Here is a 27,667-nt window from a genome sequence, read left to right as displayed (position 1 = left end):
CACCAGACTCCCAAATCCTTGTGCGATGTCTGAGTCTATCTACTTCACGATTGTCCATGCTGGTAATCTGAAAATAACAAAAGAAATAAAAAATGCAAAGTACACTAATACTTGCATAATTTAAATATGTTTAAACTGTTAAATTACATAATTAGATGAGATTTTGAATAAAATTAACATTAACAAAAATTCTATCAAGTAATTACGTAACTACTCTGATTTTTATTTATTATCAGACAAAACATAACATTTGTCCATCTTCCAATCAAACAATACATTTTTAACTGTTTAATTATATTTAACATATGTAAATAAGAGTTTAATTTTGCGAGAAATAAAAAATTAAAATCTAACCAGAAAGGGATCTAGCAGGTTTCGAACCCGAGCTCATCAGTTGCCAGCTCATGATTTTATCCATTACACTACACCAGAGACTTCTCAATAATTAAAAAAATGTGATATATATTTCTTTAGTAAATTAAAACTTTAACTGACAATTGCAGCAAAGTTACAAGTTATTGCTATGCATTAAACCCTAAAAAACTTCCAAATAAATAAAAAACTCAAAACTTTACCCAATGTTTAAAACGAAACAGAGTTTTAAAAAATATATCCACTTTTACATGAAACTCCCATATAACACAATGTTAATGATGGGTTCAACTACTAGTAGTGCCGTTAGTTTGCAGGCCACCGCAAGCTTCACTAAGCCTATTTAAAATGAAGGTAAGTTGCCAAACCTATCTATATGACCGTGGTCCTGACCAAATAGGCAGGGCAATGATGGAAAGTGCATCATATTAAGATTGAGATTTCCCTCCAAGTCTTTTGTGGTTAGGTTTACACTGAAAGCACTGTTAGCATGCATTCATTGTTCATTTTAATTAGAATAATAAAACAGTTTTCACTTACCAAGATGTATCATAAGTCAAAGTCCAGGAATATTACTATTGATAAATATTACACGGAAAAATAAGAATTAACTTTTAAACAAGTAAACTACACATAACTGTGATCGCACTTGTCATAGGGACTCATAACAACACTACTCTCTAGAAGACAAATACTAGTTCTGTACTGACATTGTGACTGTGCTGCCACCTATGAACAAGTTAGAAAATGAAACCTACTTGCTAGGATAATTATCATATTCCTGGTCACCGGTAATAATAAATCATTTTTATTATTTTTACATATTGCAATTTGTATTTTTCAAGTAAAATAAACATACTAAACATATTATTGTGAATAATTATAACTGGTGTAAATTAGTAAATTATCAGTCATTTTAACTAAATGTAATGTGCATCACTACGTTTTTGGAAGAACTAGCCAGTGCAATAACGTTGCATGATTTGTAATAATTTCAACTAATTTAGAATATAAAGTTTGGTTATTACATTTCTTATAAAGCTAGAGATGTCTTGTTAAATGTTCCCTATAATTGTAAACAGTTCACAGCAAAAATACATTTATTATTCCTGTTTTGTGATATTCACCCCTATATTGGTGGGAGGCCCAATCTTGGTGGGTGGCCCAGGGCCCGGGCCCCTTGGGCCCCCCCCTTAATCCGGCCCTGCCTTTTTTATAATATTGATTGTTGAAATACATTAGACATCAATTATCAAATTAAATAATTAACTAGAATTCATTGGCTAAGGTTTTTTATCCATGCTATTGTGCCGTGGATTAGGGATTTAGGCACGTTTTATTTAAAATTTTGTTATCTTAAATATTTTTGAAAATTTATTTTTTTTACTCCTGTATCTTTACTACCAGGCCCTCAGCCTCTGTTCTCAGAGGCGAGCGGATTTTTTTTTTGCCAGCCTAATGCTAGGTTAGCAGTCTGGCTAATATTTCTCCCGCCTATAGGCACGTCGGAGGCCGGTCTTAATTTCTCCGCATGACTGCTTTTGCCTACAGCAGCTCGTGGAGCAGTGCTGAGCCCTGCTAACTCTGTCATGAATCGGTACAAGGTTCACTAGCAGCAAGACACGACAGGAGGATCCCGTGGGCCTTGCGTCCCACAGACCATGCGTTTTTTGAAGCCATTCCCCCCCCTGCTCCCCTATCCTTTCATCTCAGAATTGAAGCCAGGAGCGATGACCACTTGTGAACTCCTGGGGACGGTAACCGAATTCAAGGCCGGCTCAGGCTTGACAGCCGCAGATACAATTCTGGTCTTTAACGACATCTAGCGACGGCTATGGTCACTAACGCCACTTGTGGGCGTCGGCAGCGCCGACACTAGCGCGTTCGTGCGGAGGTAACGACAACCTTTCTCCCCCTTATATCTCGGGCCGCTAGGTGGCAACACTGGTTGCTCCATAAGCCCCTATCAGTGACACACTCGTCAGCCACAAGTCAATTTCTTAGTACTTCTTCTCGCCACCAAAAGATACCGCCTCAGTCATGCAGTCACTCCAGTAAGATATAATATATTTTTTTATGCCGGACACCTTCGGGTGGGCTCGGTAATTTTCGGCTCAGAGCCTATCCCCCTCAAATTCTCTAGAGATCCCGCGCTTATGATATACTGACGATATCCCACTCTTAAGGGACTTCGGTGCGCGCCCCCTGGCTGACTGGTACCTCTTGTAGCTGCGGTCATCAGCGAATTATTGGCATAGCATCTTGCATTATGTAGTCTTCTCAAGACTATAGGGATGAAGTCCCTATCTGAAAATTTAGATTAACCAGTCAGTAGATTAGTAAAAAAGTAGTGAAACTTAGTATTTTTTTTAGTGTTGTGCGAGATCTCGAACCTCGAGAAAAATTTCGAGAAATATTGCATTCTCGAACAGCAAGCGAGAAAAATAATTTCTCGAAAAAAACGAGAAATTTTTTTTGGTACCGGTAACTCAATTTGGAATGGAAACTAAATTTGATATTTATAGTTGTATTTTTATATGTTGAACATTACACACACACTGCCATTATTTTAGTTTAAATGTTTTAAAAATACCAAACGCGTCTGCCTGTTTGGACGAAAAATGATTTGGCAGAACACAAAGCAAACATGATGCAATCATTAAGAGATATTAGACTAGCCGATAGTCAATCATCCAAAACTTTTATCAATAACCGTACCTGTGAATAAAATCTGTCTTGTGAAATTCCAATTTATCCTGAAAGAAAAACTGCCGTATTTCATTTTTAAATTACGTAAGCGTAATACATAATAAAATACGTTCGAACCTAACCTACAAAATTGGTTTTGTTTACATACACATTATTACGGTAAAGTTATTAAAAGCAGTACCTTTAATTTAGTCATAATATTTTGTTCGGTAATGTTTAATAGCATACTGAAATGTTTAATAATAGCATACTGAAATTTTGATTATTACGTCAAAATACAAAATTTACTTTTTAACGAACAAAAGGAAATGGTGGTCATGCTGCCAGACCGAGTCGTCTTCACTGTTCCGTTTCTTATTTCATTTCCAATAAAAGACTGCGCAAGTCATGTGATTATTAAATGGACTGGAATGTAAAGGAATGGATTGAACACGCAGAACAATTCACTCCCTTGTATTACGTAAAATTACGTGAATGTGTGTGTTCAAACCCGTTGAAAAGGCAGAATAAATAGTATGTTCATCCCATTTCCTTTTCCACCTTTTTTTCACTCAGTCGTAAGACGTCACGAGTAATGAATCCCGCCAAAGCCTCCCTAGCATAAATTTCTTTGTTTTCATTACAGTACCAGAGTTTCCCGTTTACGTGAGCTACTCTGCGGGTATGAATAAATAATGTGACACCTGTAAAATGTTATTAAGAATATGAGAATAATTTCCTAATACTGCTGTATCTCTAACTGCGGCATAACCAAGTGGAAAAAAAAGTGTTGCAGGAATATAACAGTTTAACAGAAGTAAACTTTGTTGTCAAATTAAACTTTGATTTTACGGTAAAATGGAAGATGTAGACATATCAGTGTGGCAGTATTACACAAAAAGTGGCGATAAGTCAACGGGAACCACAATTAACATGTTAGGTACTAGACTTTTACCTAAGTGAGTGAATGTTTATTTATAATTTAGTGTAGGCTTACATAACGTGTGGTGCATGTCAGTTGTGCACAGGCAACTAAATTGACATTCTATAATATAAACAACAGTTTTATCTACAGAACAATATATTTTGAAAGTGATATCTACAGTAAATCTTGATTATTTAAAAATTTCTCATTCTCGTCTCGTTTCTCGCGAGAAAAATATTTTCTTTCTCGAAAATTTCTCGTGGCCTAAATCTCATTCTCGCACAACCCTAATTTTTTTATATATTTTTTAATATATTTTTTCTTAAATTATGGAGTCTACCGCGCATCGTGGTTCGGGTTTTCCGAAACCAGACGCCCTCTCCTGAGCGGCAGGACCAACACCCTGTTCTGGTAAGTCTTGACGTCATCCCCCCTTTAATTTCCCTCTATTGGCATTTTGCGCCATTTAAGTATACTGTATGGAAACAGGTCTGATTCTTTGGAATTTGGACTTCTGTTTCAGACAGGGTTCCAAGTTTGGGTCCACCAAAATCCTCTGCCAGAACCTCTGGAGTCGGATCCTGAGCAGAATCCACCATCTTTAGGCCTACTACCTCGATCACCGTCAACCTACAGCCTCGGGTGATACACGCATCATTCAATTATTTTCTTTACGAACTGTTAGGACAGCGAACAGTTAAAGCAGTTCGAGGAGAGGAAATTCTAATGATGTTTTGCAAGGACTATATGTACAACCTTTAAAGTTAGCGATGTTAATTTCATTTATTTCTTAAAATATTGTAATTTTTGTTAGGGCCGGCCCTCTCGTAAATAAAGTTAAAGAATATAATATAATAAGTGTAATTGTGAGGAATTTATGTAAGATCATTTATCAATGAAAAACAGATGTTACAAAGGAAAATTTAATCTCTAAAAAAAAGAAAGAACAATGATTAATAAAATAAGGAAGTCTATAGACGTAACTGTTGTTTTTATTTAATTAATCTTTAATAACGATCCTTTTTCTCCCAAGTTTTCGTAGGTAGTCACTAAATTTTCTTTGTTTACTCCTAGTTTCGCCTCTGTTGTTGACTTTTGATAGTTATTAATTGAGGGACTCAGTATTAAGAGTTTCCAAATCTTTTTACCTACTTATTTAATAATTCTTTAAGACACTTGGGGTATTACACTATAAACCTTGTTTGTATGAAAATGAGCAGTGGAGAGTGCTGACTCGAAGCTTGGGAACTATTTTGTAGGCTTGCTCGAGGTTAGTTCAAACTAATTATTTGCAGACCTCTAGACTGTGCTTGGAGCCAGAGGTTACTGAATCATCACTATGTTGTGATAGACTTCTGCTTGCAAACTGTTTAACCAACACATTTGATTTTCATTGTTTATTCTTTTAAAATATTAGTAATTTGAATAAACATTATTGTTTGCATAGGTGCAAGTTGCTGTCATTTTCAGTAGAAGTGATTAACTCACATAGAGAAATATTTTGACATTTAACAGTCTTTTTTATTGAACACATTGAGATTCAAGGAAGGATAAAAAAAATAATAATAATCATTGTATGTGAATGATAGTAAGTTAGGCCCCTAAAATATTTTTATTTATGTCAAAATAAGTTTATGAACTGCTATATCCTACCAGGTAATCAAATTCTGCATGGTTTAAAATGATTTTATCTTCATCGGCATGTGTCAGGACAAATAAAACTGCAAAGCTGCAGTTTCATAGCTACATGAATAAGTAATTTGGGAAGATAATAACTACATGGTAATATGGTAGCTATGTGGCACAAATAAACTATGCTTCATATACTGTAAGATAAATATTATTGAGTGTAAATAATTGTAAACATATTCCATTGAAATCTGAAGATCTCTCAGCATGAGCCTGTAAAGTTAGAGACAGGCTGACAGTCGGAGTCACAGGTTGTAAGATGGATGCTTGCTTGTTCAGCATGTTTTATATTGAGGCAGGAAACAAAAATTATAAACTATTAGAGGACAATTTGTGGCACTAAGTTTGCTAGTGCAATCTGAGTTACTGAATGTCTTGATCTTTCCTTAAGGCCATGTTACCTGCCAGCAAGTCTGGTAATCCTGGCTGCAATGTTATAGTTGTGACTTTACTGTCCCTAATGTTGATATTGAAACACCTGTTGCAGCACTTGTTGTTTCAGGGACATTGTATGTCAATTTAAACATGTTATTTTGGTTCTCTGAAATGTGTTGCAACATATTGTAGACTAGCCATAGCGTAGATCTGTTCGTATAATCAGGCCATCCAGACAGCCGAGCGCGATCAGCGTTATCAGCCATAAATCCCCTCCCCTACCTGATGCTCTCATCACGTGGTCACCCTGCTTCTTGTTGCACTAAAGGGAAACAAAGTGTTAACTGACCACAAGGCCTTATGCCACATTAATTCTTGCAAATTGTTACACGGTAGAATCACAAGATGGATTCTGGCATTACAGGAGTACACTTTGGACATACAACGTGGTACAGGGAAAACACAAGTAGTTGCTGGTGCTTTGCGTAGAGGGTTTGCAGATGTACAGGCTACCCAAGCAAACATATTTCAAGTCAGGAGTCTGTGCAAGCAGATGACAGGAGTGGAAACAGGGATGGAGTTTTCAGAAAAGTTGAAGGATGAGGTTGCTGAGTTAAATTTACTTTAATAACCCCTCTCCACTGTGTTAGACGTTACCTAAAAAAACATACAGGCCTTGTAATAATACAGTATATGGGTTTTTTTTTTATCAATTTACATGAAAAAATTTTATTTTAAACATTTTTATGCCTTAGTTGAAAATTTACAAATATAACAAGGCCCTTATAAAGTATGAAATAAAAATTAAATCGCTTACTTGCTTACTTCACCTTGTATAGAATGCCTTATAGTTATAGTGTGTAGTATAACAATTCTTCTGTTAACCATTTATATCTATAGATGAAAATTTTACATGTTTATCATTATTATTTTTCCAAAGTATCCATTTAAATTAACGGAGCCACCAAGTGAATTTATAGGCCCGTGACTAGTAAAAACAGTACCACCTCTACCCCCTACCAATCCACATGCACGCACACGTGCAAAATGCAGATACATGTTACCTCAAATATTATTTTGTAAACCCTAGAAGTTGGTGGAATTTTTTTCCTGTGCAATAATGAATTTAGCCAAGACACTGAAAATATTTACATTACTTTTTTAATGATTTAATCAATCTATTTGCTTATTTCCAGTTTTATGCTGGAACATTTGTGCACCTGTACCCTGTGCGTTTGTCCGTTTCCCCCCCACTCCCCTTCCCCTAAAGTGGCACTGTAAAAACAAGTGTAATCAACATCGGAAGAACAAACTTATGATTATAACGTACAAATGAAGTAACTATTTCCTGAAGATGGCAACTGAAAAGTTGAATGAAGCGTCTATGAAATCTTTGATGCGGCTAAAATCCAGCAACTTCTTACATTAACCGTGAAAGCCCACGATCCTTATTATGATTATAATGGATCGCAATATTTTTCAAACAATCATATTTGGATTAGATAACATTACACTAGTTATTTATAAAAAGGATAATTTGGAAATATAACCCAAGTTTACATTGTTTGGGTAGGAATAAATAAGGTATCTTCTTTTGTAAATGCATTTTTTGTATCTCTCGTAGTAATCTTTGTATATTATATAAGCAAAATAATACCTGTTAAATTATGGTGGGATGAAATAAATTTTTCTTGTTTTGTAAGAGTTTTTTTTTTAATGAACAAACCAATAAACAACGTTACAAATGCAATAACTGATAAAAAATTTACTTTGTGTTTATTTAGTAATTTTTTTTTTCCGGTACATCATACATCTAGGATTTTTTTATTAGTCTATTGGGACCTTTTCTCATTGCCTGTTGTGAATTACAACCTCACTCAAGATTAGTAAAAATTATTTTATACACACATGCGCTGTGCCCAATATCAATCGGAACTGCTGCTTGCCTTCAGCAGTTAGGCCCCCACCCTGGCATGCACGGGGCTAAGCAGTCCTGCCACAAGAACATCAGGCAACCCTGTTCTGTCCACTCCCTCCCCCCTCCTCTGGCTAGCAGACTACGTGATTCCCCACCTGCAACCATGACTCCATTCGAGCAAATTTTTTAAGCAGGCGTGGCGAGTCCAAACAGTTTGTCTCTGCCGTGAGAGGGCTGTATTGTATGGTCTTTGAATGTTAAATCTGTTTGAAGAAAGCAAGCATTTATTTTAGTTTTGCCAGCAAGTAATCTACACAATGAAACATCAACATTGTTAAAGATATACTGCATCATTTAAATGTTGTAAAATGCTATGATGTAAAATTTTTCTTATCATTTTGATACATAACTCATTTTAAATTAGTGTTGAAAGTTCTTGAAGATCTCTGTGAAAAAGTTTATTGCAGTGGAACTTAAAACTAAATATTTTTAATATTTTAAAGCTCAATTTAGAAAAACTCTATATGATATAGCATTCCATAAACTTTATTCATAAGAAAAAACCAATTTCTTTAAGAAAATGTTGCACTTTATTAATGCTGGAGTTTTTGCGAAATATGAGTCAAATTTAATAATTATTTTTTTATTAGTACAAATTTTTTAATTAAGGAGCACTTCAACGAAACAAAACATATATGAGTAGTTTTAATTTAGAGATCAATACATCTTAATCTTGTGTGTTAAGTGCGTATAATTAATCTGGAACATGAGTCATTTTATTCACAGAGAGAAACTGTTTTAAGTTGGAAAAAAAAATGGTTTTGCTATATTCAAACTTCAAAAACAAGTACTTATATATCAGAACTCACATTAATATTCAAAAACAGGTGAGCTAGAAACTATACTTTACATGCTTTTTAGCTTCATTGTGAGGTTAAATATGTATATGTATTTTACACAGCAACATGTATCTTTATACAAACACTTGGTGTATTATAATGCAGTATGTACCTGTACTATTGTGGTATTTGGGCATAAGTGTAGGTATTACTGCAGGGGCAGTATTGTTTGTCCTTGTTCTAGGTTTGCAGCTAATGTATAACGAGCCTCAAGTGTACAACTTCTCTCTGGCGCCACACCTGCCCGTGCCACACCTTCTGGCCGCGGCCGAGGGTGGGACGGTGGCGCACCCTCCGTGGTTCCACCAGCAAGTCTTGTCCACCCAGCAAGGACTCCAGTTCACTTCTTTTGCTAAGACTTCCCAGTTTCACAAAGGTAAACTGGATCTCAGGCTTGTCATTACTTTTGTCACCTTTGAATGTCTATAGTTATATTTTATTCTTAGTGAAAGTTGTAACTTCTTCCTTCAACTGTGCACAAGAAAAGTCAGGCTTTCATGTCATATTATAAATACAGCCAATGTTGTATAGTTAAGTGCAATAAACCTAAAATAATACCTAAATTGAAGGTAATATGCCTCATAACTCTGAAATGGAAGGTAGGTAAAACACCAAATGCAACAAAAATAAACTGATTTACATAATTTTTTCTATTAAATATAAAATTAAATTCCTACAAATATAGTTTAGGATTTTATTCAGAAGTTAAAATAATCGTGAACAAAAATTAATCAAGATTTTAGTGTGTAATTTTTATTTAAATACCATAGTGTAAAAATAAATTATGTTAAAAAGTCATTAATATATTAATTTATATGTAACTTAATAAATTTATTCAGGAACTGATACCTTACTAATGTAGCATAAGGCCTAAGTCCAATTTTGCATAAAAATTAGAACCTATGTCAGCACCATTAAAAAAAATTTTAAACATGTAATTAGTTCTCCCACTGCTAATAGTAGGTATAAAGGTTTATTAGTTCCATTAGATAATTTTTTTTTAAATATTCCTCATTTTGAGTAATTATATATGTGTATGTGTGTATATGTATATGCTAGTATCATATGAATAATGTTGATAAAATAACAGTAACACAAAACTTTTTTTTTGCAACAAAATTTATAAAAATATAAAATCATGCTATTTATTACAAAAAATTATTCACTGTAGTGCACACGCACAGATGGGATTGTTAAACAAGTACAGATGGCACAGTGAACAAGTTCCGTGCTCAACCACATGCGCACTGCCTCTACATAAGACATTGATGTTTCAAGCCGACAGTGTTCGTCAACATGAGAGGATGTAAGGTTGTGACAGTGGCGAAAAGGAGCAATCGTGTTTGTCCGTGCCCATAGCCATACAGTGCGTGAAGTTGCTGGATTTATTGGTGTTTCGCCACGAACTGTTCAACATGTCTACAAGCAGTGGTGTACTAAACGTGGCCACGAAACATGACGTCATAATTGTGGTCGGAAAAAGATTCTGACTGAGAGGGACCGGAGACGTGTTTTACGGCTTGGGAATCAAAATTGCTTCCAAACCGGACAGTAATTGCTGCAGTCTGTGAATAAAGGCCCAACCCAACGTGATAGTGAGAGAACCTTGCGACGGGAACTGCATACAGTGAACATTTGGAGTTAGCCACCTCGCAAGAGGCCATTGCTCACGAAGGCATATAAAGCTGCGCATATTTAATGGGCTAGAAATCATCTAACGTGGACATAGCTGACTGGCAGAACATAATGTGGTCAGCGAATCATGTTTTTGCCTGTATTCCAATGACGCACATTTTCGAGTACAGCGAAGGCCAAATGAAGCATTTCTCCTGGATGTGTGCAAGGTCAGGTTCAGGCCGGAGGTGGGTCTGTGTTGTTTTGGGGATGTTTTTCATATCATGATTTCGGCCTGCTTACTGCGGTGACCACCAAAATGAACTAGCATGTTTACTTAAACATTCTGGATGATCAGGTGTTGCCTTTCAGACAACATCTGCATGATGAACATACCCCGATTTTTCAAGATGACAGCAGCTAAGTTCATCGGGCTGGACGCATATGTGACTGGTTTTATGAACACTCCCCCAACCTATTACATCTCGATTGGCCTGCAAAAGCATCTGACTTGAACCCCATTGAATATCTGTGGGACATGTTGGAACAGCAGGTAAAATGCAGACATCAATATCATCGTAATTTGGTAGAAGTGAGTAGTCAAATCCTCAGCGAGTGGCTTAACCCGGATGCGATGTACCTGCACAAACTTGTGGACTCACTTCCTAACCGAATCCAGGTGGTTATCAAGTCCAAAGCGGAGACACACTGTATTAAATAATGCTTAAAATTATTTCTCCAGGGGTGGCTAATCTTTGGTCTGTTGAGCTTCTATATATATTTACAGGGGGATATAATGATGAAGGGGGTGGGGGAGTAGTCTGAGGGATATCTCTTCCTCTCCCTCAAATCATAAAAAATCTATCACCCCCTACAGTAAATGGAAAGAATTTGAAAGCAAACAGTGCAAAATTTATTCTAAACCCCCCCTCCCTCCCTCCCTCCCTCCCTCCCTCTCACCCCGAAATGTACTGATCATCGTTCACTATTTGCTTACTTATCTTAATTCTACTTTCCTTTCAAATTACTCTTTGAGGCACCAATGCTGTATCCTCTATCCTTCCATCTAACCAGTTTGATTAGTAGAGGCACTATTTTATGTAGAGGCGTGAAGCGGTGTTTGGTAAGTTAGGTTTCAAATTTCTTCCAGGTGTATTGTTTTATTATATGTATACATTAATTTACAAATTTTGATATTGATTATATTGAAAAGTCTTTTGAAAACTTATTGTCATGTGGTTGTATGAACATACTACATATTTAGAAATAAAAATACAAACTGTACTCCTAGAAAATTTATTATTTGGATAATTTTCCCCCAAAAACTCATATTTGCAAACAAAATAGTGAAATCATGCTACAGAGAAAATGTTGTCTGCACTATAAACCTTAATAATAATAGCTTAACTTGGAAAATTTTGTAGTTAAGTATGATGGTAGTATATTTAAGTTGGTAGTTATAACTACATTAGAATTCCGCCGATGCGACCCCCCTCTGATGCGTCCATTCCGTTTATACGACCGTTTTTTTAGAAACCGTGAAAAATTTAAGCAGAGAGTCGAAAATTTGAGTAAAATCAGGTGAAAAACAAGTCTGTTACACTTTGTTGGGCGCTATGTGTTCACGTTTATCTTGGCGGGAGCTGTACTGTAAGCAGGCAGGCAGGCATACAAAAGACGGCTAAAAATAGATACCACCCCTCTAGACTGTCAACGTGGCAGTGTTTAGCCGAGCTCGGCGCGTCCACTATCGCACGAAAAGCCGTCTCAGCTGTCATGTTATCTTACCCGCCCGCACGAAAAGCCGCTGTGGTAGCTTCTGCGAGAGCGTAAGAAACTCGTCCGGCCAGGCTGGCGGTAGCGGCGGCTTGACGTCATACGTGACGTGACGCTTACCTCTCCCATCCCCTGCTATTTCTTCAAGGCTCATTCCTCCCAGAGCCACAAACCATGTAAAAACACCCCTCCTCCCTTTTACCAACTAACATTTCAACACATTCCCTCCCTCATTTCAACCTTCTGAGTGAGAAACTGTTAGCATCCTCCTCCCCTCCCACACCGCGTGCGACAAAAGCCAGGTTGTATAGTCCATTCTCTGTAAAATAAATATTTTTATGGGCTTATAAGACTGTCCTTCGCCGTTAATAAATACTTTATAAGTTTAAGTTATTATGATACAATTTGTTTATTAGTCACACAGCAGTTTCTGCTGAAAAATCACTAATACCTCGAATTTTATTGAATAGAAAAATTTAGCAGGGCCGTAAATATATTTATTTTACTGCGTAATTACTTTTCCATCTGCATTCCAACGTGTTTTTTTTCTTTCTTTTTACGCTGTGAAGGGACGTGGAAAAGATAATTGCTTGAGCTGTCAAAATAAACATCGCTGACGGCAAGGGCAGGAGCGCATCCTGTCGGTCTGTCGCTGTGATTATCTACTCCAAAAACATGTCACAGCATTTCAGGATAGCATTGTTCTTATATCTTTCGTTTATAGCCGAATGTTTTCTACCTGATCCACACAAGTTCCTTCGCCACGTTTCGAATGAAAATAACAACCAGCCGGCTAGCATAGCCAAACTTGCATGACGTGAATTAATTTAGCGCGAGTATTTTATGTATTTGGATATATTTGCGGGGGGGGGGGGGGGGGGGGTAAAAATTGGCCCGAATGGTCGCAATTCCGTTTTACGTTTTATAAGTACTTTTTTCCGGAAACTGTGAGGGGTCGCATCAGCGGGATTCTACTGTAAGTATTTTGTAATACACTGTGTAAACATGCAGTTGGCTAACACTCTGGATCAATGTATATTCATTTTGCAACACCCACTCACACTCTCAGAGAGTGTCTTTGGAAATGTGCTTTGAGCTGTTGTATACCTAGGTTTGAACGACTTCATTGCTCGAGCCTGCCACGGGTGATTTAAACCCAGCCGTAGGAGGGAGTTCTTAAGGCCCCGTCCACCCGGGCACACACGGTGTGCAAAGCTTCAGAAGAAATACACGCCACCAGAGTGGTGCCTGTTCACGAAAAGCATGTAAGAAAAAGCTGAGGGGAAATGAGTAGTTCTGTTTCCAGATTTTGTTTTTAAACTATATTTTTAGATGTGTGAAAATGGTTCAAACATGTGTTTTCGGAATAATTTTTAGGCATGAAACACTTGGTAGAGATTCCTGAAAGCACTCAAGGGCCTTGCATTACACCTTTATTTTAATTTCTCCTTCATATAATGTTACGGTTAGCGCTCAAATCTCATAGTTGCCGTATGCATGATGAGAAGACTGTGCGCCAGTTCAGAGCAGTGTGCTTAGAGGCAATACCGTGCTAGAAGCACCAGCGAGCCTCACTTACACAGGCACACACCTGACTGGTGGCTGTACATGTGGCAGATCTGTACGCGGACTGGGTCGCGATGGCCCTGCAGTCGGACCTGGTGGTGGAGTCGTGGCTCAACGGAAAGAATCCTCTCCCGCCTAGCTGCGCTCGGCCGTACACGTATGTCCCTGATGTTGTTATAATGTTGCGGAAGCTATGATGTGGCGCTCTCTTTAGGTGTCGAGCACTGGTATGAGGTATGACTGTCTCTGCATTTACACGAGAAAAATTAAGATAGGAGCTTTACATTTTTAGTGAAGAATTTTTATATTTAATGGTATTTGCAGATGTAATTTTTAATTTCAGCTTCTGTAATTTATTTATTTTATATTTTTTGCTTGTAATAAATTACAATATTACTTCGAAAAACTAAATGTATATATTTATATTTATAATAAGTGTGAAGTGCTGTTTTACAATGAATCAAGTTCGCATTTAGTTTTTTGCTGTTTTGATTTGAGTTACTATGCAAACAACTCAAGACATTTTAAAATAAAAATTTTTTACCGATTTTTATATTTAAAAATTTTTCTTTATGCATATACTACAGCAAAACCCCTTATTTGCACTTTTCATGGGGACAAAGTAAAAAAGTGTAAAATGCGGGAAAGTGTAAATAAAGGGAAAAGTATAAAAAGGAGTACAGTTTACCTTATTTAGAATTTTTTTTCCTTTTGTTTAATAGCACATACTATAATGCAGGTACAAACACACTAACAACAAATTTTACTTTAGTATTTAATCAATTATTAATTTACCACATATGACAAAAATAAAAAAAGAATGAAAGCCAAAATGTTTTTCTGATTACTTCCTAACAAAAAAATTTGAAATTTTCTTCTGCTTGCTTTTTTGACTGTTCAAGGAGATTATTTGCCTCTCCAAATTATAAATACAGTTGCAACCGGCAGGGTTTATATCAAATACGGGCTACATACACATTGCTCACAGTAAAAATAAAAATAAAAAAAAAAGGCCGCAAATTGATGAAAATTTACCGTCAAAAGCGCGCCGTACGCGGAGAAAGGTCATTGTACTCGGTCAGCTGCTGTAACGACGCGGCGGCGCATGCGCACTCTATGCTCCGCCCAGACTCATGACCGGCCATCAGCAACCAACCAATAGATGCGAGCTTAGCGGAAAAAAATATAAGCTCCACCTCCCGTGTACCAATTTTATCCAGTTCTAATACCAGTTTATTGGTAACGCGCCAGTTTTCTCGCTGCCGTGACAAGTTCAAGTTTACATTTATCGTGATGTCTTGATACCAATAATTATTTACGATCCCCAGAAATAAATGGTTAGTTTAAAAAATATGCGTCAACTGTACAATACTTCCGAAATTATAAAAGACGTATAAAACAGTTACCAAGACTCCGCTCATTTTATCTTGTGAAGTTTATGTCTCGTACCAGTATTTCGGCTAAGTTGTGACATAAATACAGTATCAGAACTTACAAGCAGCCATGTTTGTACATTCGTGAGTTTACGTTTTTCCCTCGTGCATTTTAGATTGTCTCCTGCTATAATTACTCGTACTTTTACACGCCTAGGCTTAAATTATTACATGTTTAGAAATAAAAGCAACTTTTCATTTTATAAAATATGTATATTTTGCGATTTAAAATGTTCATTGCCTACTAGCTCCACGGTATTTTCTGGTTGTTTATGGTTGTTACGTGACGTAAATAGCGGGATGGATTCGATTTTTGAGATGTAATTCGCGGGAAAGTATTGTATTGGACTATATGGGAACTAAACGGGACCTGAAGAATATAGTGCAAATAACGGGAAAACGTAAATTACGGTAACGTAAATAAGGGGTTTCACTGTATAAAGAGAGAGAGTGAGTTTGCATATTTGCTTGCTTGTTTATTAAAAGTAAACTCGAAAATATCATATTCAAATATTCTTTCACTATTATAAATCTACATTATTCTAGATGACACCGTCTTTAATAAATTATTAAAAAATTAAATAAATATTTTAAAATTTCAACTATAGACAATAGTTAGCAAATTTAACTTCAATATATATTTAAATTATTAAGACATGTGTATCAGTATCGCTACCCCAGATTCGGTCTCCAAGGGAATGTGACAAGGGGCAGGCTAGAATGTGATGGAAAGAAACCCACTAGGTTGGTTAACGTTAGATTTAGTACTATATCTCAGCAAAAGCAACAACAGGTAAAGAAACCGTACTGGTAATCAAAGGCTTAATACACAGCAAGCCAAATAACAAGCAACAATTTAAAGGACTGGGAGTATTTCAGGATTCGGACCATAGTAGAGACAGGCCAATGCGCCAGACACACTCACTCATAGTAATACCACGCTAAATCACTCCAAGACACCTCATGAGCTTATTTTATAATACCTGGGCTCAACCTTAGCATAGCAGGCGCCAGCATTTACCAATAATACCTGAAATTGGGTCCAGGTGTTAAATATGACAACACTCCCCTACACATTAAACATTAAAATCTATTTGCCTTTTTATGTAGTACAAACATCTATTTGGCAAAGTAAGAAAACTCTTTAAAACATTAAAAAATCACTATAAAATTTACAGATGAAACTTACAACCATTAATATAGCTCTTCAGCATAAATAAAAATGTAGGCAAACCAGCTTTACTGGGCACAAAGTTGCTCTAAAGCTCCAAAGACATTAAAACCACTGATAGCCCCAGGCACCACGTTATAATATAAATACTTAATGAATATAAATAAATCCTCTATATTGTCGCACCAGATTTAAATCAGTAGGGGAATAATTTAAATAAATAATTCATTAGGTATGATTCTATAAAGAGTTCATGTTAACTTTATTAGGGGAAATAGTAACTAGGTAAACTCGCTTGGCATCTACTTAAAATTTGCGAAAGGCATTTATTCATACTTCCTCTCAACTTAATTAAATAAATGGAGATACCTACTTAAAAATAAATTAACACTAATTCCAAATCAACTTACATTTATTATCAAATTTCTAAGGTCTAAAACCAGAATCTAGCAACATGTAGTCTTCACAGGTAATAAGTCAAATTACAATTAAAATTCACAATTATCTTTAAGTAATGACTCATAAAAAATGACTAAATGACCAAACAAGGGATGGAGAGAGAGACAGTGCGCGCTTCACCAAACTCTACCCTAATCCCCTTTTTGACTCTTTAACTTAAGAATCTCTAAAACTATAATTTATTTATTATTACATCTAAGAAAAAATAGTTTGGTACTCACATTTCTATAGAGGTAGAACATTTCCCACTCTAACACTTTAAATCCTTTATTATGGCCTCTCCTGCCCTTGAAACTCTACATGGTCTATCCAGAACTCTGCCGACTTGTTTCCACGGGGGGCATAGCCTCCCCCTGGGTGAGTCTAAACTTATTATATTACGATCTAAGCTATTTGTTACCACTGATGTGAGGCATAGCTTCCGCCAGAGTGAGCCACGAACTCTCTCTAACTTGTACTTAAATCTGCGTGCACTGCCGTGCCTATCAGTAACAAACCATGGTTATTAAAACCAAATGTACAAACAACTAACCAGGACAGCTGAGCAGGCTACTCCCTCCACCCAGACATGCGGCTACACCATGCGGCCTGTTGCGACAGCGTGCCCCCAGCATGCGGCCGGACAAACAAAAACTACAAAAGATTGTACAATCTGCAAGCCAGTAGTGCACCGCACCAGCCCCGTGCCCCAATTATTTGGTATCGCCAATTGTGCTGACGAGTGAACAGAGCAGCCAGCCCAGAGTCCCATCAGTAAAGTCCCCAAATATGATTTTAAAAAACCGCGACAACTGGCTTAATCTGTTAGAAATATAAACTCTGAGGTAGTAATTCAAACACGTATTAATTCTCACTTATCATCATCTTGTTCAAAGAATCTCAAAAGTAAAAATAAACTAGGTTTTATGCAGAGAAAAAAAAAATCTACAATCATAACTACCCTCAGCCTTGCTCATAAAAAATCAACAGTTATGTCAGGTACTGTAATAATATTACTGAAAATGTGGGTACCATTATAATAACATCAAATCTCCAGGTTGCCATTAAACAAGAACAGTATTGAAATAGGGGGGCCAAACTTACTTTCAACCAAAAATCAATAGCATGACTCAGCCTCTTCTTGTAGACTAGCATAGCCCATACTCTTCTCTCACACTAGCTATGTCAAAATAACATGGCTAACACTATGTCCCTCGTAGCTCGAGTCTTGTGCATTGATTCCATGAATCCAACTCTTCATGCTCGTCTCCCTTGATCAGCTTGCCACAAATTGTATTCTTTTACATAGACAGCACGACTGCCGACGACTAATTTCGCACAAATTGACAATGCTATGAGCAACCAGCATTGCAATAAAAAAATGCACTACCCTTTTCCCACCTGGGAAAACACAGCTTTCACTGCTATGCATGAGCAACGTACTCTACATCACTCATTAAACACAATGTCTCCATCGTCGCAAGCTTACACTCCGTTACTTGTTTCCCGTAAAATTGCAATTTTTAAATTTTATCGGCTCACCGCACGACCGGCCTTCATGGCCACTTTCCCAGCTTCTCTTCTACAACTCATGAGCAAGAACAGCGAGCTGACCTAGACACATTCTTGCGGGGACAGCCGCAACTCACTAGCCATGCCGCACCCTCCCCAGGGGGCACGCTCGGCAACAGAACCAATCCAAGAAAGGTACACAGATGTGCTGCCAGATAGTGCATGCACCTGCTCAGAATGTGACAGCAGGAAGGAATAAAGTTACAGTAATGAGATTGTAAATGCTAATATAAATTGCAAAGCACGATACTACATCTAATGTGAACATATATTTGATATACATTAGTGATTGTTAATTGTTCCAAAGATTGGGTAAGTATGTATTTTTTCTTCTTAACCTGCATTCCTGGGCAGCAGGAAAGGTTAGTAAAACAGTGGCTAGTGACAGCATTGTCTTAATGACTAAGCTGTTAAAGTATTAGAATTAGCTTATTACACTTCAATATGGGTGCAGTTTTAGCTATGGTGATGTCATGCCTTATAAATCGTGTCCACAGTTGCAGTTGCAATGGTTGCAGCAATTCTCTCTCTTAGGTGCTGGATATTTGTTATCTTCTCAGTGTTCACAAAAAGTAAAGTTTTCCTCTGAACTTGTGTGATAGTGAGGCTTGAAACACCTCATGAGCATAGAGTAGGAGACTGTCCTGTTCACTCTGCTTTAGTGAGAGGTGGCATGTGGAGAATGTGGACCATTCAATAGAGGGCTCAAATTGTGTTATAGTCTGCCAAACTGAAATTGGTTTTTGCAGTAAAATGGAAGTTACAACATTTACATCCACGAGAAAAACTTTTAAATGACAAAGCTTTGATTTAGTGACTGAATGAGTTCAGAAAAATAATAAAATTTCACATGTTTTTTTTGTTTTTTTTTTAAAATTTCATTTCAAGCAGCATATGAATTTTTTAATTGTGGAACTTCAAATGTTTGTGTAAAGATGTTGACTTTTTGGAATCCCTAATGCTATTGCTAACCTACTAAATCAATTGATTCCCTATGACAGAATATCTTTATACACTTAATTTCTTCCTGCAAAGTTTTTGGCTGGCCAGAGGATTGTTTCTAAACTATTTTAATCACTGATTCAAAGTTTTGTCATTTGGAGGTTTTTCTCACGGATGCAAATGTCTTAACTTTCGTCATACTGCGGCAACTAATTTTTGTTGTGCATGCCACAATACAAACTGAGTTTTCAGTTAAATGGTCCACACCCGCCATGCACAGCCTCTCACTAAAGCGGTAATCTCGCTGCCCTGCTCATGTTCCATGTTGCATATAAGCCTCACAAGTTCACTCTGAGAAAACAGAACATCCAGCACCTTAAAGAGGGGGTCATTGCCACAGTTTCAGCTGTAACTGTGGACATGATTGAGAAGACTTGGGTGGAGGCTGAATATTATCCAGACATCAACAGAGCTAAAAATAGCACTCCTATTGAAGTGTAATAAGTTAGGTCTAAAAACTTCAAACTTTTCTAAACATTTTTAGATAAAGTCCGTGAAACATTTCATAAAATCGGCACAGCGAAATGGAAAAGAATAACGTAACAAATTATATACCGCGTGAAAGAACAACTCTCAAAGTTTTTTTGAATGTTGCGCCAAAAAGTTATTTTAAAAAACAACCGACAGGGGCACTAGTGCATGTAGTTGCTGAAAATGGCTGCGAACCAGGCAGAGAAAGCCTTTTGTGTGCTTGAATACGTCCGTAGCGAATCGGTAGTGAGTGTCCAAAGAGCTTTCCGTGGCAAGTTTAACAAAACACCACCAGTTTACAATAGCATAATGAAGTGGTACAAGAAATTCGAGGAAGAAAGCTGTTTGTGCGACGCAAAACGGTCAGGTCAGCCAGGCGTGTCACAACAGACAGTGGATTGTGTACGGGATGTGATGGTGCGGAGTCCCAAGAAGTCAACTTATAGGGCTAGTGCAGAATTGAACATCCCTCAGCCAACAGTGTGGAAAATTCTTCGTAATTGATTAAGAGTGAAGCCGTACAAATTGCAGCTTCTGCAAGCCATCAGCCACGATGACAAATTGCTCCGACTGCAGTTCTGCATTGCCGTGCAGAACCGTCTTGAAGACGATGACTTTGCAAGCAAATTAATCTTCAGTGACAAAGCCACTTTTCATTGTACACAAACGTGTACGTGATGAAACTAAGATTTTCCATTTTTAATTACTCAGAACGTTATTCCAGGACTTAATACAAGGGCGCCAGAGGTCATCAATAATTAAAAACAAAATAACACAAAAAAAACTTATTTTATTGTTTTAATCATAATGAGAAACCTCGAGTCATGGAAATAATAACCAAACAAACAAATATTAAATAAAGTCTATGGGATGTCGTAGATAACCTGACTCTTGAATAAAATACAAAATAAATAAAGTTCCTGAAATTGTTCACTGAGTAAAAGTTTTGGGGTTTTGCTCCGGCTTGCTCGAGCATGAAACGCCTAACCAAAAGACTTCTGGACTTGTGTACATATAGTTTGTGCTAATGTGAGTAAATTTGCCGTTAATCGCCGAAAGTCAATGTTCTACTAATTTTATGATAATCCAAAGTTTATATAATTATAGTTCGCGTATGTTGACGGTAAAATTTACGCCAATTTTAATATATAGCGATGATGCAGACCATACCTTAACTATAGATGCTTAATGTCGTTCGTAAAATACTTCGTCGCTCACGTGAATTGAATGCGATTATTCTGCATTCAATTACAGGGCGTCAATTAACATTGCCCAGTATTTTGACGTAATTTCCAGATCAATAACGCCGAAATTAGCATCGCCACGAACGAAATATTCCCAGAGGGAATACACTACCACACGCACTAAATGGCGTCATTTTCCACTCTTTTTCTTCTCTCTTGCCGAAATTAAATTGTTAATTGAAAAGGGCCAATCACGGCCGCGACACGTTAGCGTCCTTTTTAATGAAGCCAATGAAATGTCAATATCAATCAAGCATAGGCTCGTTAAAGCTGTTCCGAACGCCGCGCGATTATTTATTTTAGCAGTTGTCATGACGACACAGCACGAGATGCGCGCGCCGCCATGCGTGGAACAAAACAAAACACTGCCGAAAGTATCGGGAAGCGGTATTAACCTCGAACGTAAAACAATAATAAACAGTTTCAGTTAGTCTGATAATACCGTAGTATTACAGTGCCGCTCCCGATATAAATTTATATTTCACTGTCCAAAAAGTTAAATTCAATTTAGATCGTAAAACTAATAACTGGAACTGGTTACTTCACAAGTTGGCAACATTGCGATGAAAGTTGAAAAACGTTATTCTCTTGCCAAACGACACTACTCTTCGTAGGCTGGACAGTCGCACTGTTGTTTGTAAACATGATCTGTCTAAATGTTGTGGAGTATCAGTTACCTGATTAGGCGAAGCAAGGATGTAGAAGAAGGCTCACCAATCTCCATACATGGTAAGTGACAGCTGAGCAGAGAGGTCGACTGCGGTGTAAACCACAGTGCTGGGATGGCGGTTCAGCCAACAATACCCTGTTGTAGGCGATCGACGTCGTGAAGACTGCTGGACCAGTGTGCTGTTCATTGATGATCGCATCACCTGATGTCACCAATGACATCACGAGGGATGCTGTGTTGTCGTGCTGATGCGGACCCACCGGGTCTGCGACGTGTTCGCTGGGGTCGTACCAACCGGTACGAGCTGCTGAGTCAAATGTCCAACACATGACTCTACATGTGCCTTGGACTACTGCTGCTGCTGCTGCTGCTGCATCTACTGCTGCAGACGGAGTCGAAGGGGACCGCAACAAAACTCGTTCAGTTCGTCGGCAATCAGAAGACACACACACACGTTAATCACACGTCCTATAACAGTTCTTATCACTCGCGCGATATGAATATACAGCGTCCTGTGATCGTGCCTCATGCTATCACTAACCCCTCTTCTTCTCTTGCTCCCCTACTCTAACATAAATTAAATGACTCGAGATTCCTCAAACTCATAAAATTAATAATTCATAACAACTTAATAATAAATATAAACATTAATTGAACACATAATAACTCTGTTAAATAATAAGGTAATGCATACATAAACAGTATTTGCAACAATAACATTGCATAGTGTTTTTCAATAACAACAACAGGTTATTGTTTACCTTTATTGTAGGTGATGAATAAATAAAATATATTTTATGGATGTTATCAACATAATATCTTCACCTAGTAAATAATTACATTCAATTTCTTAATTGAGATTTGTCAATAATATTGGGCTTTCAATAACATATTAGCATATTTAATATGCTTCTCACATATCATATGTGAATATTTTCCTTCATCACATGTTATACAATAGCTACACTTATTTACAAGAAGAGACATTATTTGCTTCTCAGCTATGAAATAATGACAATAACCTCAAGATAAATATTATTGATTGAGTGCTAGTGTATAGTGTTTATGTTTTTAAAGCTGTTCATTAAAGACAATCTTTAAAATTCTTTATCTTTCATTTCTTCTTTTTCTCAATATAAAGTGGAGTGTTTTTACATCCTATTAATAAGAGTGTGGATGAAGTTGATATCCACTTATAGTTTCGGGTGTCCTGTGGGAACCCAATTAAAGTGCATCATTAACTACTAGACGATGAAGAAGCATAGATAGGGGCAAGGCAGTAGCCTGGATCAAACTGTAAGTACTCATACCAACAAGTGTGTTCATTTAGTAGGATATTTGTCAACTAATCTTTAGGCCATTAATTATATGTAGTATTTAGTTGTGTGTTGCATTAGTTATACATTGTAATATGTCACATAGTGTTTGTACACATCTTATGCCAAATATTATTTAAAACTCACGTGTATATCCATTGCTAATATGGTCGAACTCGACTAATAGGGTGATAATAACTGTGTCTCAACACAGTAACGGTACACACAGTACATAATATTTGGTATGTCCCTCTAGGACAATGTACCAAACCAACGCTCAGGCAACACATATGCTCCAAGCACAAATATCAGTTGGAATAAAATCATCAACTGACAAACACCCTAATTCTTCGAATATAAATTACCATATCGAAGCAATGAGGTACCTATACACCTGGATTACCTCTATCAACTCATGAGGATATATATATATTTAAATTTCCTTAGCAACATAAACAACACAATGGTTTTTTTAGCATAACACAAGTAATAATGGTACATATTTGGTGTTCTAATTCACCACAGGTGTTTTGTAAGGCCTAAGTTGACTTAAGTTGTAATTACCTACAATTTTTCCTGTATCAGGGTCCTGTAGAGTGTAGCAGTTACATTTCTCCACAGCTACTACTTTGTAGGGACCTGAGTACAATAAAAATAGTTTCTTCGCTAGATGAGCCCACTTGTTACTAGTTGGTGCTGTACGGCGTAGAACTAAGTCTCCTACAGTGAATTTACTGAACCTAGATGCTGGCTTCCTCTTCTTCCTAAGGTCGGCTTCTCTTGTTAACTTGTCTCGTACTAGTTCTTCTATTTCTTCTTCTATTCACTCTTTCTGTTATTAGCCCCTCCATGTCAGGTGTGTCTCTTTCGGGTATAAGGTTGGTGGTAATACATCCAACCTTACTGAGCATAATTATTTTGATGCTCCTCAATTACAGCTTGAGAGTAGCTGCAATTCGCAGTCTGCTGAGGCTGCGTGACTGTGCAGTTGGGCGGAATCGGCTGCTGCCGAGCAAAATATCCTCGCTGCATGGGATACGATGTGGTTGGAGGATGGTTGATTGTAGAGAAACTCGCTGGTGATTGATTCACAGGAGCGGTGTCTGCTACAGGGGGATGCAACATATGCTGTTGCATATTGTTGGGCGGCTGACGGTTAGAGTAACTCCTGTACTCCCACCTGGGTGGCCTTCCATTTGGATCTTCAGGACGGTAATGCTTTCCCCACCACTGGTTTTGGTTGTGGGTGTAGGGTTTCTTCGGCTGGCGGTTTCCTTGATGTTGAGGTTGGAATTCCCTCCTGGTCTTCCACTTCCCTGTCCGGTACTGTTTCGCAGGCTGCCATGACGTGCAGTGGACGTTGGCCTTGCCGCCGTCGTTACCACGCTGCCAGGGTGTGTAGAGTGGTGCTGCCTTCTGATGTGCTGGCTTGAGGTCTTTCTCCACCTCACTATTGTTGTTCCTGGACAGCCGCTCCAGCCGGTCGAAAGCGAGGACCTGTTCGCGGAACTCTGTGATATTGTTGAAGCTACGCCCTGTCAAATGTACTTGGTACTTGATGGGTAGCTGGGAGGTCACCATCGCCATGAACTCAATATCACCCATCTCTGGTTCGAGGTAGCGCGTCCTCTCGAACATTTGAGACAAGTGTGTGTCCAGAGTTCTGTTCTTCTTGCTATCATACCGCTCGGTATGCAGACGTGCCCTCAGTGTTCCCTGTATTTTCACATTCCAAAACTGCTGTTTGAAATGGCTTTTGAATTCTTGGTAGGAAGTGATGGTACTTTGTAATACCTCCCACCAGTAATACGCATGGTCTCTCAGTGCAGTTGCCATGCATTTCAGGCGTTCAGTATCACTTAGCCTGAACATGTCAGCGTATTCCTCGAAACGTCGAAGGAATCTCATTGGATTCTCTCCTTCATGAGCAGAGAACCTAGGCATCGCCTCTGACCATTGGCGTGCCGGGTGGTGCATCACTGCAACTGGGTCCAATGTGGTGTGTGTGTTAGCTGGGTTGGAGTGTGTGATTGGGAGCTCAGGTTGCTCAACCTGCGGTGAATCACAGCTACTGAGGATTTCATTGGCATTGGTGTTCAGGGCTGGGGCCAATGCTACATGGTGACTGGAGGTTCGAGTAAGATTGTCTACCCTCAACTGCAATACCTTCTCTTGTAGCTTGCCTACCTGCTGCTCTATGTCCATCGAAAACTCTGTCTGCCTTTTTACTAATGTGTCCACCTGCTCCCTCATGTCTGTGGTATGATTGATTACTACATTTTCAATCATGGTCTGGCATGTAGATTGTATATTTTCCAGACTACAGCTGTTCTGAGCAGCTTGCTCAGCTAATTGATTTAACCTGTCATTCAGCTGGCTAGTCTGGGTAGTTAACTCTGCTGCTAACCTAGTTGTTGTACTGCTACATTGTTGTTGTATTAGCTGCAACTGTGTCTCCGTGTAGTTCTCGTGTTCTGCCAACCGTACAGAAATAGCAGACACACTACTCTTAACTTCACTCATTTCCTTTTGAAGAGTGTTATTAATAGACTCCTTAGTGTCCCTGAGACCTTCCTCCAGCCTAGCACTAGTGCCCTGGAGACTCTCCTCTAACTTAGCACTCCTGGCACTTTGTTCCTGAAAACTAGCTTGCTGTTGTTGGTGGTTAGCTTTCACCTCCTGCCACATGCTTTGCAGCATGATGAGCAAGCTAGCACTTGTTTCATTACTTATTGCAGCTGGCAATAAAGGCAAAGGTGTGTGTGGTGTGGTGGTAGCTTGGGGTTGTGTCACATCTACTCTAGCCGCTCCAGCATGTGTTACTGGGGTAACAAAATCTGTGTTAGGTACTTGGCTAGGTGATGTGGGAACAGACACATCTACAGAGTGTGTAGACTCCACACTGCTGTCCCTGGAGCTGTCCTGACTGACACGTCTACTCCTTCCACTAGTTTCCATATTTACTGTTTTAATTTACCACACAAAACACAATACAAATATGCACACTATCGGCCCCACAGTTCGTGCGCCAGAAAAATGTGTTTCTAATCTTATTCCCTTCTGTACACAAACGTGTACGTGATGAAACTAAGATTTTCCATTTTTAATTACTCAGAACGTTATTCCAGGACTTAATACAAGGGCGCCAGAGGTCATCAATAATTAAAAACAAAATAACACAAAAAAAACTTATTTTATTGTTTTAATCATAATGAGAAACCTCGAGTCATGGAAATAATAACCAAACAAACAAATATTAAATAAAGTCTATGGGATGTCGTAGATAACCTGACTCTTGAATAAAATACAAAATAAATAAAGTTCCTGAAATTGTTCACTGAGTAAAAGTTTTGGGGTTTTGCTCCGGCTTGCTCGAGCATGAAACGCCTAACCAAAAGACTTCTGGACTTGTGTACATATAGTTTGTGCTAATGTGAGTAAATTTGCCGTTAATCGCCGAAAGTCAATGTTCTACTAATTTTATGATAATCCAAAGTTTATATAATTATAGTTCGCGTATGTTGACGGTAAAATTTACGCCAATTTTAATATATAGCGATGATGCAGACCATACCTTAACTATAGATGCTTAATGTCGTTCGTAAAATACTTCGTCGCTCACGTGAATTGAATGCGATTATTCTGCATTCAATTACAGGGCGTCAATTAACATTGCCCAGTATTTTGACGTAATTTCCAGATCAATAACGCCGAAATTAGCATCGCCACGAACGAAATATTCCCAGAGGGAATACACTACCACACGCACTAAATGGCGTCATTTTCCACTCTTTTTCTTCTCTCTTGCCGAAATTAAATTGTTAATTGAAAAGGGCCAATCACGGCCGCGACACGTTAGCGTCCTTTTTAATGAAGCCAATGAAATGTCAATATCAATCAAGCATAGGCTCGTTAAAGCTGTTCCGAACGCCGCGCGATTATTTATTTTAGCAGTTGTCATGACGACACAGCACGAGATGCGCGCGCCGCCATGCGTGGAACAAAACAAAACACTGCCGAAAGTATCGGGAAGCGGTATTAACCTCGAACGTAAAACAATAATAAACAGTTTCAGTTAGTCTGATAATACCGTAGTATTACATCATCTCTCAGGAAGAGTCAACCGACACAACACACACATATGGGGGACAGAGAATTCACATGCAACTCTCGAACATGTCCGAGATTCACCAAAAGTTAACATGTTCTGTGCCATGTCAAACAAGACAGTTTATGGCCCCTTCTTCTTCGCTGAGAGAATTGTCACTGGTATCACCTACCTCGACATGCTGCAATTGTGGCTTATGCCACAACTTGAAGCTGATAGCAGGGACTTCATCTTCCAACAAGATGGTGCTCCACCTCATTACCACAATGTGGTACGAAATTATCTGAATGAGACGTTGCCACATCGCTGGATGGGCCGCTGACCAAGTGCTACTCCTGTGGCCACCACAATCACCGGACTTGACACCTTGCGATTTTTTCTTGTGGGGATACATCAAGGATAGTTATTATGTTCCACCTC

At 38.1% G+C, this 27,667-nt stretch overlaps 1 protein-coding gene across 6 annotated transcripts in view; it reads left to right on the top strand.

Moving 5' to 3' along the window:
- LOC134527349 (deoxyribonuclease-2-alpha) overlaps positions 1-27,667 on the top strand; it is a 64,887-nt gene that overhangs the window by 25,529 nt on the left and 11,691 nt on the right. For 3 of the 6 annotated variants that reach the window (XM_063359957.1, XM_063359953.1, XM_063359955.1), the window contains exons 4-5: positions 9,051-9,242; positions 13,874-13,979. In XM_063359957.1, the coding sequence (XP_063216027.1) occupies positions 9,051-9,242; positions 13,874-13,979 (298 nt within the window). Of the gene's footprint in view, positions 1-9,029; positions 9,243-13,873; positions 13,980-27,667 lie in introns of all 6 variants that reach the window. The other 3 variants (XM_063359952.1, XM_063359956.1, XM_063359954.1) reach the window with 1 other exon arrangement.

The sequence above is a fragment of the Bacillus rossius genome, chromosome 1 (assembly GCF_032445375.1).
Source record: "Bacillus rossius redtenbacheri isolate Brsri chromosome 1, Brsri_v3, whole genome shotgun sequence".
In the NCBI taxonomy this organism is placed as follows: domain Eukaryota; kingdom Metazoa; phylum Arthropoda; class Insecta; order Phasmatodea; family Bacillidae; genus Bacillus; species Bacillus rossius.
The sequence above is the reverse complement of the archived record's forward strand: the minus strand, read 5'-3'. Positions and strand labels throughout refer to the sequence as shown.